The 18,701-nt window shown below is 38.6% G+C and overlaps 1 protein-coding gene across 2 annotated transcripts; it reads left to right on the top strand.

Annotated features, from left to right (window-relative positions):
• Window positions 1–241: 241 nt before the first annotated feature.
• LOC123591024 (NKG2-D type II integral membrane protein-like) lies at window positions 242–18,022 on the top strand. Of its 2 annotated transcripts, XM_045464731.1 has the most exons (6): window positions 2,483–2,577; window positions 2,855–2,938; window positions 7,987–8,094; window positions 11,885–12,042; window positions 15,311–15,420; window positions 17,878–18,022. In XM_045464731.1, exons 1-6 carry the CDS (start codon window positions 2,544–2,546, stop codon window positions 18,002–18,004), a joined length of 621 nt encoding a protein of 206 aa, XP_045320687.1. In that variant the 5' UTR covers window positions 2,483–2,543; the 3' UTR covers window positions 18,005–18,022. The 2 variants fall into 2 exon arrangements, with proteins under 2 accessions (XP_045320686.1, XP_045320687.1); XM_045464730.1 differs by lacking the exons at window positions 2,483–2,577; window positions 2,855–2,938 and adding an exon at window positions 242–447.
• Window positions 18,023–18,701: the final 679 nt, after the last annotated feature.

The following is an 18,701-nucleotide window of genomic DNA, read 5'->3' as shown; positions in this document are numbered from 1 at the left end:
AGAAAAAGTACGAATCATGTCAAGTTGAATGTGGATATTTCCCTTTTTATTTTTATAAATTTTTACATTTATTCTTAAGCATTTCCTAACCTCATGAGATTTTGAGAATGCCTTTTTTTTTTTATGCTTCAAGGTAAGTGCTGAGGCTCAGGTTTATACCGATCCACAGAATGTCTGAAAACTTCAGCATTTGAGGTCTGTAGGACTCCTGTCTGACACAGAGTGCAGGAGTAAAGGAGACCCTGAGGCCAGTGGAAACCATGCGGGGGAGTATCTAATGTCACATGGCCATCGGCTATCTTTCTCCTGACACGGTCTCTCTGAGAGTCAGTCAAGCACGTCAACTAGTACCTTGTGGAGTCAGGGCAGAGGCGAAAGGCCCCCAGAGCCAGCACATCATCGTAGCTGTGATCCTGACCAAGCTCTTTTCCGGCTGTGAAATCCCAGGTACGATGAGGTATTGCAGCCAGCGAGGTTGGGTGACCCGTGCCTGTGCTGTCACATTGTCCAGCAGAGAGGGATAAAGTAGCATTTGCTATGGGAAAGCTGTGGACAAAGTTGGGAGGGCTTTGCATTGTTGCCCCAAGAACTGACTCCTGGATCTGTGTTAATCCATATCGAACGTTAACTTTATTCTGCAAATGAGGAAAGGAGTGGATCAGAATATTTCTGATGCAGAATATAATTTTTTTTTAATCCTGAGGTGTTTTAAGGAGTATGCGATTCTTTTTTAGACAGTATAAATCTGTGATTTTTTCCCCCTCTTATCTCTATGGGTGCTACCTAACTGGTTAGCAATGAACTATCCAAAGGTTGAATTCTCTCTTCTTTTAGTTAAGTGTAATACAAAAGTTTGAAGCCTTGACAATAGGAGTATTTTTCTAGCAAAATAAATCCAGCTTTATATTTCCAAGTTTAGTTTCTTATTATTTTGTTATACAGATACTCAATTAAAATACCACTAAACAAAAACCGGTTAGCTAGGAATACACGGCCTTAAGACAAGATTTATAATTTGGCACTTTTGTAGAGAGAATATTTATTGAAAAACAAATGACAGTGTGTATATACATTTTATCATTATTTGATGATTGTTCAAGTTTCCCAACAGTATAATGTAATTAAATGGTGAAATATTAAGATCTTTGAAAAATCCAAAATCCATATCTATTGAGGAAAATCAGTTATCCGATTCTTTCTACACTTACCAAAACTATTCTTTTGGGGAAAATGTCTTCTCCTCTTTATTCACTGTGTATTTTTTTTTCTAGGGGAGAGAGATTATTATGTATTTTTTGTGGAAATATTATTTCTATAAGCCAAGTGTAGGTGAAGGATCATATTTTTGGATAAATATAAATAAGCTATTTTTATGACATATATACTTGAACTAAGTATATATTTATATTTCCCATTTAAATATAACTTAATATTTTGACATATATTTACTTGAACTAGATATCATTTAACATATTTTATGCATGTTTACTTATATATATTTATAATATAAGTTTATTTTAACTAAAGAGTATCATTTACAGTCTGACATTGGGAATACTATATATATTCCTTGAGGCTCAGTTTTCCTCATCCACAAACAGAAAAGAAACCAATCACCACCCTCATTTAATGTTACTTCCTAAACTCCCTTTCCTTGAATCTCATGATTTTCATATTTTCCTCATACTTGAAAAAGGAGTCATGATCCACTGACTCTAAAGTTCAAGGGATAATATGAATGAATGAGCGGGGTCTGACATAAGCAATGTAGCAGGCGCAGTGTTGGTCAAATTGGTGTGTGTGTGTCCTTAGTAAGAAGGGCTTACTCTATTTGGTGTCAATATAATTGCCATTTGGGCATAACACAGGCACTAAGTGATCAAACATAATTTTCAAAAGGTGATTTAAACCTAGAGGTTTAGGTGAGTATGGAATATATCAATTATTAAATTTTGGCCATGAATTCAATGATTTTGAAAGAAGTGAATGCTTAACATAACAAGCCCATAAATGGTCACGGACCATTATTTAATTGTGTAGAATCTCTGTTGTAAGGCATTACAAAGATGAAAAAAAATTTTCCCTAATATTCCCAGATACTTGCTTTAGCCTATTTATTTCAGATGATCATGCTTATCATTCATGTAGCTGTCCCTGTTACGTAATGATAAATATTGCCATGTTAATGCCTCCGGCCACATTGCACAGGATTCGAACTGTGTTCTTTGCCTACCGTCGTCAAAAATGAGCGAGTAGAGGGGCGCCTGGGTGGCGCAGTCGGTTAAGCGTCCGACTTCAGCCAGGTCACGATCTCGCGGTCCGTGAGTTCGAGCCCCGCGTCAGGCTCTGGGCTGATGGCTCAGAGCCTGGAGCCTGTTTCCGATTCTGTGTCTCCCTCTCTCTCTGCCCCTCCCCCGTTCATGCTCTGTCTCTCTCTGTCCCAAAAATAAATAAACGTTGAAAAAAAAAATTAAAAAAAAAAAAAAATGAGCGAGTAGAGAACGACGTGCACGAATCTGGTATCACCCTTTTCAAGGAGACAGATGGACGAAAGATGTTCAAAGGATGAAAGGAGAGGTAAAGTTTTTTGTTTGCTTTCTTATTTTGTGAAAATATGATTTCAAGTAAGAAGAAGTGAAATCATGATAATTGGCTTTCTGTATATTTGACGTTATTTGTCCGGTTCTTCATAGATCAAGGGGTATATGTAAATGTAAATTTCAAGGATATTTGTAATCACAGTAAAAAGGGATATTCATTTCCAATTCCAGAATGAATTTCCATTTTGTTCCAACTCTGAGGGCTTTCCTAAGCTCAATGCTTACTATATATTTTGCTTTCTGAATCTGTACAGAATTTCCACGGTGTAAGGTTGCATTAACCCTGGGAGTTACATGTATTTTCCTCCTGCTGGCAAGCACAGGCTTAAGATATATGCGTGAGTATCGGGCACACACATTTTTTTCTTTTTTTATGAGAACAAGGAGCAGCGTGAGAAATGAGATGCCATAACTGAACTTCTGCTGAGCCTTTGTAAACTATAGAGTCTTATAGAAATGTTAGTAATCATGATGGTGTTTATAATATCGATGACGATGATTTTGCTATTTTGCCATCACTTAGCTTTTATACCACACGAAATAGTGTATGTCATGGCTGTGATGGCACAAAATTTTGCTGAAATGTACAGTGAGGTTTACATATATATTCATCTTTATATTTTGTGAAGGAGGAAGTTTTCCATATGACCAGAGAATTGGGAAAATCTTTCTTTGAGTATTATCCTACTTATCATACTGCAACACTGCTTAAATCACAGAGGAATATAAGGTTGATCTATTTTTATATCACTTTTTATATTTTTCACATCGATTGTTAAAAATGTATAGAAAACACTTGTTTTTGATATCTTCTTCGTGAATTTTTAATCCTTTGGTTCATTAATTCCACAACAATTTTGAGTATCTTCTCTGGGTCAGGGATTATGTATAATAGATACTAAAGATACAGGAATTTTAAACAGTCAGCACTTAATGGGCTCAGTATAAAGGGGATTTTTTTCAAAATCAAAGTTATTCTTTTTTCAAGATGAGGTTTGTTTGTTTGTTTACTTTTGAGAGAGAGAGAGAGGGTATGCAAATGGAAGGGGCAGAGAGAGAGGGAGAGAGAATTCCAAGTAGTCCCCTCACCACAGATGCAGAGCCTGGTGCTGAGCTCAAACTCATCAACCGTGAGATCATGACCTGAGCAGAAGTCAGATGTTTAACTGATTGAGCCACCCAGGCACTCCTATTTATTTTTAATGTCTCAGTTATTTTTGAGAGAGAGAGAGAGAGAGAGAGAGAGAGAGCATGAGCTGGGGTCGGGGGCAGAAGGAGAGGAAGGCAGAAGATCCTAAGTGGGCTCTGTGCTGACAGCAGGGAGCCTGATGAGCAGCTGGAAATCATGAACCCTAAGATCAAGACCTGAGCCGAAGTCAGACACTCGGCTGACAGCCTCCCAGGTGCCCTGTAAACAAAGCAGTTTTTAAAATAAAATATTATTAGTGCTGGGGTAATGGCTTCAAGATATCAGCTGAATAGAATATTTTGTGCTGAGGGCCAGAAAACTTTCCTCCAGGAGATAATAATTGATATGATGTAAAGGATAGGTAGGACTCAATCAGGAAGCTTGGGGTAGAGAGACTACTTATCCAGGCATAGAAAACAAGAACCAAAGCAATGGAGGCTTTAGCAGAATTAAGAAGTAGCTATAAATAGGTTTCCCTAGGTATGCATCTTTTGATAATTTTAATGTCTTAAGAAATTTTAGATCTGTTCTAAAAACAAAAGAAACCACTGAAAGGTTTTATGTGAGGGAAAAACATGACTCCTGTCCCATGAGGCGATAGGGATTTGGGAAAGGTCAATCTCAACATCCGGCAAGTGGGTGGAAGGGAAAGATAACAGGATGTTTCAGGAATCCGTGTTAGTTAGAATGACTGAATTAGTGTTATGAAGAAGTAATGAAGGGTAGGCACCATATATGACAAGTCTTCAATAAGAAGAATTGCTAGAATATGAGTGCATGAGGGAGACATTTGAATCAGTGATCCCATTTGACATGAGGCTTACACACCTTGGTGAATGTATTCCACTAAATATTACGGAGAACACAAGAAGAACACTAAGTATGGTTTGGTGTTTGCGTAGGTGTGCTAATAACGGTAAGGAGTGAGGTGCTTGGATATATCAGTGGAGATGACCAGAAAGAATGAGATTGGTCTTGTCTGTTAGAGTGGGTTTTAACAGCAGACACAGACCATCAGCACGTACACGGTGGTATTAAAAGTCTGGAGATCAAGGAAGATGCCTGGATGAAAGATACTGGAAGTTATCATAGAGGAAAGCAGAAGCTGGACCATGCTCTACCTTGTGAAACCAGGGAGAGTAGATTAGACTAGAAGACCAAGGGTGAGGCGGGGGATCGTAGGATAAATCAACATTTAGCTGGAGGTCAAAGATGAGTAAAAACAGTGAAAAACCATGATGCTTGGTTAAACAAGTAGGTGGGAGTCCAAAACATTATGGTATCATGGAGAGAAGGCAGAGGTAGTCAAGGGCTCCAACTAGTACTGGAGGATCAGGTATTATAATGGCTAGAGATATGCTTATTATTTGGCAAGAGAGAGGCCGAAAGGATATTTTTTAGAGTAGCTCCAGTGGGATAGTGGGTATGGTCAAAGCCTGACTGTAATGGCTAAAACTCATTCAAACATTAGGAAGCAGAGAGGGTGAATACAGTGAATACAGATCAGTGAATTCAGAGATCAGTGAATACAGAAAAGTATTTATTTTAATTGTGGCTAAGGGAAACATTTACCAAGCCTTGAAAGTATGTGGATCTCTATGATCTCGAGCGTTGTTAAAGGCAGTATAACCGGATACAAACACTTAGCGAGTTTGGTATTGTCTTCTACAGCTCAACATGATTCAGTAATTCTCACCCTAAGTGTATATCCAACAGATATACTTGCACATACACAGAAATGAACTTCTACAGGACAGTTTGTAGCAGTGCCATTCACAACGTCGAACATCTCACAACTACTCAAATGATCATTGATGGGACAGTAAATGAGATCTCTGCAACTGATTTGTCAATGGAATGTATGTGACAGTGAAGACAACGACAATGGTATCCAACAATAGGCATGAATTTTAGCAAGAGCATGTGAAATGGAAAAACAAAGCAAGATCACAAAAGTTTGTGCATGTCACGATACATTTTTATAAGATGAAACAGTGCAAAACAGATACAATAAATAGTAATATTTCAGGAAATACACAAAGAGGCAATAACACTATATATAAAATATATGAAGGGAGTAATTGAAATGTGCATTACTTACAGCATGTGAGAGAAGTAAGGAGATGAGATGAAATGACTAGCAAAGTAAATAAATGTAATGCTTAAGGTCCTGGTGACAATTTGGGGTAGCTAACAACTTGCTAACTAAGGAAGAAAAACCAGTTCTGAGAGCAATGTGGTAAGTGTCTCATGAATGCAGGAATGTGAACAATCTTATGTTAGCACCCAATCTGAGAGTAAAGAAAAGAACTCTGTTACAAAAAATATGAAAAAGAAAGGACAGGAACTTTGTGGGAAAGCTGACTTGAGATGATCATATGCAAGAGAAGGGAACCATGAGAAGGAAACTGTGGAGGGTTCAAGAGAGAAAATGACAGTAGGAGATGAAGACCACCAAAGATTTCATAGGGGATGAAATCCAGAGCAGGGGTGAGAGTTTCACACCTGTTCAATGCAAAGCACGTTTTTTTTCTGGGGTAGAGTGAGAGATACCTGTGTATCTACAGGAGGAGGTGCAGGAAGGTGAGGAGAAGGTATCCATGCTGGTGACGGTTTCCATGCGAAGGAGCAGATGAGGCCATGTTCTGAGAGGGAGAGTCAAGGAGGTGCTCCAGATAATTTAGGCAAAGTATAAATACTTGAAATAGCTGTTGAATTGAGAAAAGAGTGTGATTCAAGAACTATACTGTGTTGCAATGAGAGGGGAAATGGTGAAGAAAATCTAAACGTTGGTCAGCATTAGTTTGTATGTGTACAATTTTGTGATCTTTTTTTGTCACTGGAGTTTCAGAACCTGGAGGGGAGATGAGATGGTGAATGACAAGTGTGCTCCAAAATTGGCTATTTTATACATTAAAAAAAATTTTTTTTTAAATTTTCAAGGAGGCTCCCCACCCAACTTGGGCCTGACCTCACGACCCTGAGATCAAGAGTGGCTTGCTCAATGCAGTGTTAGCCAAGAGCCCCAGTGAAGCTGGTTATTTTCAGATGTGCATAAAGACTATGCTGCAAGCTTCTTGTAGGTCCTGCCAAAATTGGTTCTGTACTACGTGTCCTTGGATGGACAGAAAGGAAAGGACAAGAGAATTGATTGGTGCCAAGAAATGGTAGTATTTAGGTACAGGAGGTCTTAATGTGGGTGGTTTTTTAAATGGTTTTTATTTATGGTTGAGAGAAAGAGATAGATAGAGCACAGGAGGGGTGGGGGATGGACACAGGGAGAGGGAGACAGAGGATCCGAAGTGGCCTCTGTGCCGATAACAGTGAGCCAGACGCGGGTCCAACTCATGAACTGTGAGATCATGACTTGAGCCCAGGTCAGACGCTTAACCACCTACGCCTTCCAAGGGGCCCCTTAAGGTGTCTTTTCAATTCAGATGCAGTATAGGAACACTGGAATGGATGACTGAGTTGAGCAGTAGTTATATTTATTGCAATGGAGTCTGTGCAATTGATGTTGGAGTTTTACAAGTGGACATTGCATTTGGTTCAGTGATGGGTGGTAGAGAGCTGGAAATGACGATTCCTAGCTGCCTAACAAATCCTTAAGGGATCTTTCTTTTCGTGTTTGTACACTTAAAGAGCCATATACTGCGTGATTTTACACTTTTTCATTTGTGAGTTTGGAGAAGATACTGCCAAATTGCTCAGAGATTTTTCACTTACTTTTTGCATATTAGAAGTCGTCACGTGTGCTCTTCCTCTATGTATATTCAGTGAATTAATTATAAGCTTGTACTAGAGGAGAGTCAAATCCCTGGTGTTTAGCTTCCTGTGCAAAAAGTACATGCTAAATAAAATACTGGCTACTTCATTTCACCAACTTTGTAATCATTATTTGGAGAGTAGGTGGCATAGAAACTAAAAGTATATTTCATTTCCTGTTTATATTTCTGTTTTATAGAAGTTGATTCCTCTCTCATGTACGTCCAAAATAATGTATGGCAAGTTATCATTTTATTTAAAAATCTGTTTTATGTTCTGACACTTCGACATATTGTAACCTGGCATTTTCTCTGATCGTACTTTCATTTAGTCAGCGCCACTCACTGTGCCATTTAGAATTAGAGTAAGTGATTGTAATAAAATGATCTATTGCAAGCGTTCAAGACCTTAATTTTATAAAATGAATTGAAGTTTTTCACAGGTGTTCTGGAGAAATCAGGCAAGATATGAAAGCACCAGAAGACAAGAATGCTTCCTTAGCAGAAGTTGAAGATCACTTAATTTTACTACCCACTACAGGTATGTACTGAATGATTATACTGATAGTTTACAGTTGTTTCCTGGATGGAATTATCTCATTCTGTTCCATTTTAATGTATCATTTTAAAACTTTACATTGTATTTTGTCAAGTCCTTTAATTTTGCTCACTTTTTAAAATTAAATCCATTTTCTTTCTTCTAGCTAATTGAACACTTGACTTTCACAAAGTCATGTTGATTTGATTGAGTGATTTCTGCTTGTGGATGAATTTTCTCCAGTCTAGATCTCTTGGAATTAATACCATCCTCTTATATTCAGTTAGGTGGATTTCTCCGGAAGGGAGAACTGCTTCCTATTGGAGCAGTGTATCTGTACTTGGGAAGTCAAGATTTCTCAGTATCATCTTTTTTATTTTTTATTTATTTTTTATTTTTTTTATTTTTATTTTTTTTATAATATATGAAATTTATTGTCAAATTGGTTTCCATACAACACCCAGTGCTCATCCCAAAAGGTGCCCTCCTCAATACCCATCACCCACCCTCTCCTCCCTCCCACCCCCCATCAACCCTCAGTTTGTTCTCAGTTTTTAACAGTCTCTTATGCTTTGGCTCTCTCCCACTCTAACCTCTTTTTTTTTTTTTTTTTTCCTTTTTTTCTCCCCCTCCGCCATGGGTTCCTGTTAAGTTTCTCAGGATCCACATAAGAGTGAAACCATATGATATCTCTTTCTCTGTATGGCTTATTTCACTTAGCATCACACTCTCCAGTTCCATCCACGTTGCTACAAAAGGCCATATTTCATTTTTTCTCATTGCCACGTAGTATTCCATTGTGTATATAAACCACAATTTCTTTATCCATTCATCAGTTGATGGACATTTAGGCTCTTTCCATAATTTGGCTATTGTTGAGAGTGCTGCTATGAACATTGGGGTACAAGTGCCCCTATGCATCAGTACTCCTGTATCCCTTGGATAAATTCCTAGCAGTGCTATTGCTGGGTCATAGGGTAGGTCTATTTTTAATTTTCTGAGGAACCTCCACACTGCTTTCCAGAGCGGCTGCACCAATTTGCATTCCCACCAACAGTGCAAGAGGGTTCCCGTTTCTCCACATCGTCTCCAGCATCTATAGTCTCCTGATTTGTTCATTTTGGCCACTCTGACTGGCGTGAGGTGATACCTGAGTGTGGTTTTGATTTGTATATCCCTGATAAGGAGTGACGCTGAACATCTTTTCATGTGCCTGTTGGCCATCCGGATGTCTTCTTTAGAGAAGTGTCTATTCATGTTTTCTGCCCATTTCTTCCCTGGGTTATTTGTTTTTCGGGTGTGGAGTTTGGTGAGCTCTTTATAGATTTTGGATACTAGCCCTTTGTCCGATATGTCATTTGCAAATATCTTTTCCCATTCCGTTGGTTGCCTTTTAGTTTTGTTGGTTGTTTCCTTTGCTGTGCAGAAGCTTTTTATTTTCATAAGGTCCCAGTAGTTCATTTTTGCTTTTAATTCCCTTGCCTTTGGGGATGTGTCGAGTAAGAGATTGCTACGGCTGAGGTCAGAGAGGTCTTTTCCTGCTTTCTCCTCTAAGGTTTTGATGGTTTCCTGTCTCACATTCAGGTCCTTAATCCATTTTGAGTTTATTTTTGTGAATGGTGTGAGAAAGTGGTCTAGTTTCAACCTTCTGCATGTTGCTGTCCAGTTCTCCCAGCACCATTTGTTAAAGAGGCTGTCTTTTTTCCATTGGATGTTCTTTCCTGCTTTGTCAAAGATGAGTTGACCATACGTTTGTGGGTCTAGTTCTGGGGTTTCTATTCTATTCCATTGGTCTATGTGTCTGTTTTTGTGCCATCTCAGTATCATCTTAACAATGGTCTGACGTCTGTCAGTCACTGGCTCCACAATTTGACCCCAAAGCTATTCTCAACATGAGGCTTTTGGGAACCAGGAGAACCACCTATTTTTTAGTCATTCAGTCTGATGTAAGAAAGATGTATGCATACATGTATGTGTGTGTGTGTGTGTGTGTGTATATATATATATATATATATATATATATATATATACATAAAGAAAGCATAGGTCTCTAAGTGGTCTTATGGTTGAGGATCATGTGGCTTTTGTTTGCAAGATAAAGACCATGACGCATTACTTTTTCAAAAAAATTATTAAATCCCAGCTGGTTAACATATAGTCCGGTAATTCATTCAGGAGTAGAATTTAGAAAATCGTCACTTACATACAACCCCTAGTGCTCATCCCAACAAGTGCCCTCCTTAATGCCAATCACCCATTTGGTCCTCCTCTCACCCAACAGCCCTCCAGCAACCCTCAGTTTGTTCTCTGTATTGAAGAGTCTCTTCTGGTTTGCCTCTTATGGTTTGCCTCCCTTTATGTTTTTAGTTTATTTTTCCTTATCTTCCCCTATGTTTGTCTATTTTGTTTCTTAAATTCCACATATGATAAAATCTTATATTTCTCTTTCTCTGACTGGCTGATTTGCTTAGCACGATACACTCTACTTGCACCCACATTGTTGCAAATGCAAGACTTTATTCCTTTTGATGGCTGAGTGATATTCCATTGTAGAATATACCGTCTTTACCCATTAATCGGTGATGGCCATTGGGCTCTTTCCATGATTTAGGTATTATTGATACTGGTGCAATAAACATTAGGGTGCATGTGACACTTCAAATTAGCATTTGTGTGTCCTTTGACCAAATGCCTAGTAGTGCCATTATTGTTTCTAGTTATAGGGTAGCTCTATGTTTCATTTTTTGAGAAACAGCCATGCTGTTTTCCAGAGTGACTGCACCTGCTTGCATCCCCACCAGCAGTGCAAAAATGTTCCCCCTTTTCCACATCCTTGCCAACATCTGTTCTTGCCCAAATTGTTCATTTTAGCCATTCTGGCAGGTGTGAGGTAGTATCTCATTGTGGTTTTGATTTGTATTTCCCTGATGATGAGTGATATGGAGCATCTTTTCATGTGTCTGTAGGCCATCTGGATGTCTTCTCTGGAAAAGTTGATGTCTTTGGCCCATGTCTTCACTGGATTATTTGCCTTTTGAGTATTGAGTTCCATAAGTTCTTTATAGATTTTGGATACTAATCCTTTGTCTGATATTTCACTTGCAAATATTTTCTTCCATTCCGTCCATTGCCTTTTAGTTTTGCTGATTGTTTCCTTAGTGTTGCAGAAGCTTTTTATCTTGATGAGGTCCCAATAGTTCCTTTTTGCTTTTGTTTCCCTTGCCCCTGAAGACATGTCGAGTAAGAAGGTCTTGCAGGTGAGGTCAAAGAGGTTGTTGCCTGTTTTCTACTCTAGGATTTTGATGGTTTTGACATTGAGGTCTGTCATCCATTTGAGTTGTTTTTGTGTATGATGTAAGAATGTGGTCAAGGTTCATTCTATATGTTGCTGTCCAGTTTTCCCAACACCATTTGCTGAAGAGACTGTCTTCTTTCCATTGGATATTGTTTCCTGCTTGGTCAAAGATTAGCTGGCCATACATTTGTGGGTCCATTTCTGGGTTCTCCATTCTGTTCCGTTGATCTATGTGTCTACTTTTGTGCCAGTACCATACTGTTTTGGTGAAAACAGCTTTGTAAAACAGCTTGATCCAGGATTGTGATGTGTCCAGCTTTGGTTTTCTTTTTTAACATTCCTTTGGCTATTCAGTGTCTTTTGTGGTTCCGTACAAATTTTGGGTTGTTCTAGCTCTGCGAAGAATGCTGGTGTTATTTTGATAGAAATTGCATCGAATGTGTAGATTGCTTTGGGTAGTGTCAGCATTTTAACAATGTTTGTTTTCCAATCCATGAGCACGGAATGAAGACGATGACACATTTCAAGGAAAATGGTACTGCCGTGGGAAAAGCTGTTACCACTTTTCAAAAGAGGAGAAAACTTGGGAGAGGAGCATGGTGTCATGCCAAGATCTGCAGGCTAGTCTCCTGAAGATTGATACTAAAGAGGAGCAAGTATGTCTACTTTCCTAAACCTGAGTAAACGCTTTGAGTATGCAAAGCATGTCTGGAGTTCAGATAATTGTTTGGACTTTCCTCCAATATTATTTGGCATGTTGTTTTGAAGCACTTTGTTAACTGGCGCAGATTTCTCTGTGGAAGAGACATAGGTGTAACCGTGACCAAGAAGAACCATTGATTTAAATCAAGAAAAACAGCCATTCTGGGCATGCCATGGAATGATTTTCAGTCTTTAGTATTGTATATATTGCATCTTAACACTTAGTATGCTTCAAACATCTCAGCATTTCGCTTCTCAGGGCTAACACAGGGCAAAAGAACAACTGCTTCAAGGGTATGAGCATTCTAAACAGATACTTTCTCATTGTACTGAGTTCTGTTGTTCCTTCCTCAGTATATTGGAGGGATTCAACTTCAAAGGAAAGATGAATCTCTCCCTTCATGGCCATGGGAATAGAGGTTGAAAAATGAAGAGGTTGAATGTAGCTAGAATGATTCTTTTTTTTTAATTATTTTTTTTAACATTTATTCACTTTGTAAGAGACAGAGAGAGACAGAGTGTGAGTGGGATATGGGCAGAGAGAGAGGAAGACAGAATCTGAAGCAGGCTCCAGGCTTTTACCTGTCAGCACAGAGCCTGATGCAGGGTTCTAACTGCACACACATACCGTGTGATCATGATCTGAGTCAAAGTCAGACACTCAACCGACGGAGTCACCCAGGGACCCTGGAATGATTCTTTGGAAATGATTTTTTTCTTTTGCTTATAATCCAGAATGACAGAGAAAGCCTCTCTTTTCTAGAAGAGAAAATGTAGATCACATTTGTCATTACTTTTAATGTTTGGCAATATAAAGTCAGTAGAATGGATTCTGTGGGTTTCCTTCTAATGATTCCATAAATATCCATGTAGGCACTGAGTTCTAGTTACACGATCTAGTTCTATCAGTGATATTTCTATTAGTGTCTTGTGAAGGATGAATTAAAAGCCCTATGTTTTCAAAAAAAAAGACGAAATAAAACCCAAACCAGACCAATACTCAGGGGCATGTGGTTGGCCCACTTGGTGGGCCACGTGCCTCTTGATCTGTGAGTTCAATCCCATGTTGCATGTAAAGGTTACCTAAAACAAACAAACAAACAAACAAACAAAGTCCTGTGTTTCTTGTTTATAAAATTCTCTTTAAAATAATGTATTGAATATGAATGATTCACTCATAAGTATGAGAAACAAATGAAGTACACATTAGCACATTGCTTCAAACAAATTTTAAAAATCCAGGACCTAATAATCCAGGACCTAATAATCCAGGACCTAATAATCCAGGACCTTAAGTGCTTTGATTAATTTCAACTTCAGCTGTTATGAATCAACTCAAATGGCTGGAGTTTTCTTCTTTCACAAAATAAGTTTATTTTAATCCATATTTCCCCTGTCATTTTCAATTCAGTGTTCTTCAGTTTCAGTCCTGCCATTGAAGTTTCTGGACTTCAGCATTTCAATGAAACTTCTTATACTTGTTATCCCAGTTTTTCCAGGAACTATCTAGAGCCTTTGAAATTTCCTGAGACTTTTGCCATTGTTTAGAGCAACATCTGAGTTTCATAGTCTGGCACCTCATTTGATGAGAGCTTGGCTGTCAGTATCTGAACTGGGCTGCTGATACACTCTCCAAACTGGAGATGGACTTTGCTACAGAACAGCATTACTCTTACACTGATGGTTTAGGATTTGCCATGTTTTGCTGCTTTACCAAGCCCAGGAGTGTAATGACAGCGGGGCTTAAGTCCATTGATACTGCAAACGGAAATTCGGTTTGATACCTATGCATACCCCTAGCATCTAGCAAAATTATGTGAGTGAAAGAATCAAGGGACATTTAACATGAGTGTTTATTCGGAGACTTAGAAATTATAACATCTATTTTTGCCACACTTCTATAATTCCCATCCGTTTTCCTTAGGCATTCAATATACACTCTTCAAATTTGTCTGATACAATGTAATTACTGTGAAGATATATTGTTGCATGTGTGTATTTTTGGGTACATTTGTGTTTGAGAGAGAGAGAGAGAGAGAGACTGAGAGAGATTCAATTATATCGCTTATAGCCAAGGATATTAATTTGTTACTTTCCATTCAATATGCCAATTGGAATAATGATTACAAATAATTTACAGAATTTTTATGGTAGAGATATTTTAGACACTGCATGCATTATTCAGTGCCCACACTGTTAACACAGACACTATGATATCCACTGCATACAGAAGGAAAATTCTCAAGGAAGTTTTATTTCCTGAGGTGTGTATAGCAAATTAATGGGATACAGAGTTTTACTGCTTGTAGCTATAGTCTCTTCATTTTCACTGCTGTATACTATTCCCCAGTGTGGCTAAGAATCTCTAGAAGATGGAAGTTTGGGTTGTTTCCACTTTTGTGATTAGGAAAAGTCCTTCATGAATCATTCTTAGATGTGTCTCAGTGCAAAACTGTCTTGTGTGTCCTCACTTCTCTTGACCACAAATCATCGTAGGAGTGAAATCATTGGGGACAGGGTTCCTAAAGGTCCATTTTCATGTGATAATTTAAAATTACATTTCAATATGATTTTAGCAACATTTTGAAAGGTGCATTTGATATCTACCATCCCACAAAGTTGGTGCTGTTATTTTTAATTTCTGCCAATTAAATACTAGTAAAATATATCCTGGTGGCTTTGATTTGAATTTTCCTGATCTCTAGTGAGCTTGGCATCTCTCTCTCTATTTCTTGGCTATACTCCCCATTTATTTGAAATATGTTCTCATTTGTTGTCCATTTTTTTTCTTATTGGATAATTTTTTTCCTTGTTTATTTCTAGAAATACGTATTTGTTCTGTAAATTATTGCATATATCTCCAGACTTGAGGCTTGTCTTTTCACATGCTGTAAGGCGTCTTATGAAGAGGAGAAGTTCCTGATTCAGTGCAATCACATTTATCTCTCTACTTTATCATATACGGAGATTTGTTTTTTTCTAAGTCCATCCTGCCCCTTTGCTGATATCTTGGATCCAGTCACAAAGACTTGAGTGAGTCCTTCACTGAAGCATTTCCATTCCTGTGTCGTCTCTACCCCATGGAGAAATGAGCCTGCCTGTTCCTTTATCATAAAAGTGTTTGAAGATAAAAGTGCTCAGTGTTTTATTTATGAGTCCTCTGTGGGTAAGATGTTTTCACTGACGCTATGAATAATACTAATAATTCCAATTTTGTCACAGGTCCTTATTCAATCAAAAATAAAATACAATCATTGGATTGGATTAAGTAGAGTTCAAGAAAGCAGGTATCACTGGAAATGGCTGGATGGCTCACCCGTATCTCAGCAGCTGTAAGTTTTCATTTCATGGCCTTGCTTCCTTTCCTGCTCAGTAACGGATTGGTAGATTATTGGTGAAGAAGAGGAACAGATCCTTGAAGACTTAGGGAATATCTTTCATTCCATTTGATTTCATTTCTTAGATAGGCAACTGAATGCAAATCTGAGACCTCAAGAGACCCAAAGAGCATGGATTTATTCCATGTTCTTTAATGGAAGGTCCTTCCAAATGCAGTGAAATGGCATTTTGCTTTTGTATCTTGTATGTCCTATGGTGCAAGCATGTCCGCAGATATGGTTGCAGGAAATGGTAAAAAGATAATGAGGAGAGAAAAGTGGCTAAGGCAGCCTCCTCTGTATGTGAAATTTGTCCCGTTTGCTTGGTATCATTCGAGAACAACAACAACAAAGAGCTTTTTCCAAAGGAGTCATTTAGTAATCTTACAGCTCTAATGTGGTGTTTAATATCATACAGGTTATTGTCTAACACATGTCCACAAGAATTTCTGCTAGCCATGTTTCAATAATCAATCACATAGGTTTGTCAGTTGATGTCTACGAAATGAGTTTAGAAAATGAAGAAAAGTGATCCGTTGTAACTAAATCTAGCTAACATGGGGGACAGTATGGGAAACATGGGCTACTTAACAGGCTGTTTATTGATGGCCCACAATGTGCCAGGCATGCTTCTAGCCGCTGAAGCTATAGTGGTGAATGAAACACGCTACAGTTCTGCCGTTGTGGATACTACATTCCAATGCAGGCTTGGATGGAGCTCTTGGTGATGAGCGACGACATTCTCAACGTGCCAAGTGAATTATTTGGCACATTAGGGGGTGATATATGCTATGGAGTTATGTGAAATCTCTCACTTTTTGCTACAGTGCAAAGTGCCTTTTGTGTATGAAGGAAAGAGGGAGAGATTTCACTGCTTTCAGTGGAGTGGTCAGGACAGACTCCTTGAGAAATGAAGTTTGCACAGCATCTTGAATGAGCTTGGGATGTGGGTTAGCTGATACAAATGCATCGCAGCAGTAACAACAGCTGTGGTCAAGACTCAGAGGTAGGAGTGTCCTTAGCATTCCTGAGGAAATAGCAAGAGGGCCTGGGATGCTGGAGCAAGGGGAACGAGGTGGGAGAGAAGTAGGTCAGAGAGGGAATGACGGTGAGAGCATGTGGGGATCAGAAAAGTGTAAGACCTTAGATTGGTTCATGAGGGTCATGAGAAGCTATTAGAGGGTTTTAAGCAGAGGAGGGACAAAAGCTGGCTCCTGCTTTGGAGATGCACTCTGGACAGTCTGTTGAGCTGAGATGGCCATGTGGCCAGATTCTATACTTGTTCCAAAGATGTGTGTGAGACGGACAAATCAGGGATGGTGTCAAGGTTTTGGTCCAAGAGTGGTAAGAATGACATTTCCATTAACGTTAATAGGGCATATTTGGAATTCAGTTTTAGATACAATGGTAGTAAAACTGTTAAGCATTTAGGTATGTACGGGGGTGTCGCATGGGCCTGGTGATAGATGATCATGGCGATCAGGTGAGAGGTCTGTGCCTGGGATGCAAATGTTGTGTGCAGCAGTGAATAGACAGTGTGACAATTGCGAGGCTGGGTTGATTCTTGGGAATCTAAGGGCTGAGCCCTTGGACACCCTCATGTTTAAGTTCATGTTAAGATAAGGGGACAAGAGGATAACCAGAAAACATCACCGAGAAAAGTGCTTCAAGAGACAGAAGGAAACCCATGAAGGGGCAGCGAGGGCAATGGAACCCCCTACAAAGAAGTTCTACTGAAACAACAGCTGAATGTAAAAAGTTGGGGACACCTCCATTTTATTTCTTGAAATGGTTACTTGCCATCAGATTCCTGAGGATTTGGGTGAAAATTAAAACTAAGAAACATTTTTTTTCTGGACAGTGTAGCCCAGCCTTCACATTTAAAATCCAGGTACCTTAGGCTCATGGCCCAATTTCACCGAAGTCTAATGCTTCGTTTGGTGTGGAAGACATTAGGCTCAGTGGAGAAAAAGTGCACTCTGTTTTAAATGCAAATCAGCACCTTTTTTGCTCAAAGTGAGGCCGGCAGTGGAATTGCTTGCTCTGGGCACATCAATCTGAATTACAGGCGCTTGGAAATATGTTTATATGTAATTGCATTGTATCACTTCATACAAATTCTTTATTTGATCACTTCCCAGACGTGTCAGGAGTCTTAGGAGCATATTTCAAGTCTATATGTATATCTCCCTAGACCTCCCAGTCTACACTACCCTTTGTACTTCTTCACTAGTTCCAATGGTCCATTGGCAACATTTCATTAGGTGTAGATACAATTACGCTTCCTAATCTTAACGCTATCTGACCCTCTCAACATTTGTAAGGCCATTGAAATAACTGCACATATGTTTTCAATTTGTGATAAATTTTGCCTGAGAAATGTCTTTCTAATGAATTTATTTTCTGGTGCAGGAGTTTCCGACAGAGTTTATCTCATGTGAAATGTGGACACCTGAGACCATCAGCTATTTATGGTGCTGATTGTAGTAAAAGCTTCCGTTACATTTGTGAAAAGGAGTTCTCTGGCCCTGATAATTAAAGAAGCGCTGTGATCAAATATTCACTATTTTCATTCTTTAACAGCTGTAAGGAAAAACACAGGGTATTCGCTCAAATTAGTCAACTATGCATGGCGTATGAAGGATTATGATCTTTCACACATCCCTCAGCATGGATAAAAGAGTAAGTTTTAGAAATAGTAAAATCATCCATCCAAAAATGAAGCTTTTTTTTTTTTAAATTTCAAGAACCATTCCACCAGAGAATGTGAAAAAAGTTTGAGTGTAAGACTTTACATTTAAAATATAACTAAATGATCTTGATTTAAATAGGTAGTGAATACATTTGCAATGTTCACAGTGTAAGAGGTCCTAAACGATGAACACATCCTCTCAACCCATCTTGTACTCTATTCACCTAGTTGCCACCTCAGAGGCAAACATGTAACTGATTTATAAAGTATTCCAGAAGTATTCTAAAAAAGTACAACTATACACAGGCCGTCTGCTAAACAAAATATTGTGGCTACAAACGACAATAACGATTCTTTATGTTTCTGTTGAAAATATACACGCATGTGTTCCATATCAGTACATAGGTAGCTGCATTACTTTGTATAAATTTCTGCAAATGTTACACTGATAAATGTTTTATTTCCAGTGGATTTTTAGGTTTGCCCCAGAATTTTAGAATTGTGTGAATGAAAGCACTTAGTACTGTATTACTTGCCATAGAGC

This window comes from Leopardus geoffroyi, chromosome B4 (genome assembly GCF_018350155.1).
Source record: "Leopardus geoffroyi isolate Oge1 chromosome B4, O.geoffroyi_Oge1_pat1.0, whole genome shotgun sequence".
In the NCBI taxonomy this organism is placed as follows: Eukaryota; Metazoa; Chordata; class Mammalia; order Carnivora; family Felidae; genus Leopardus; species Leopardus geoffroyi.
This window is presented reverse-complemented; position numbering and strand designations above follow the sequence as displayed.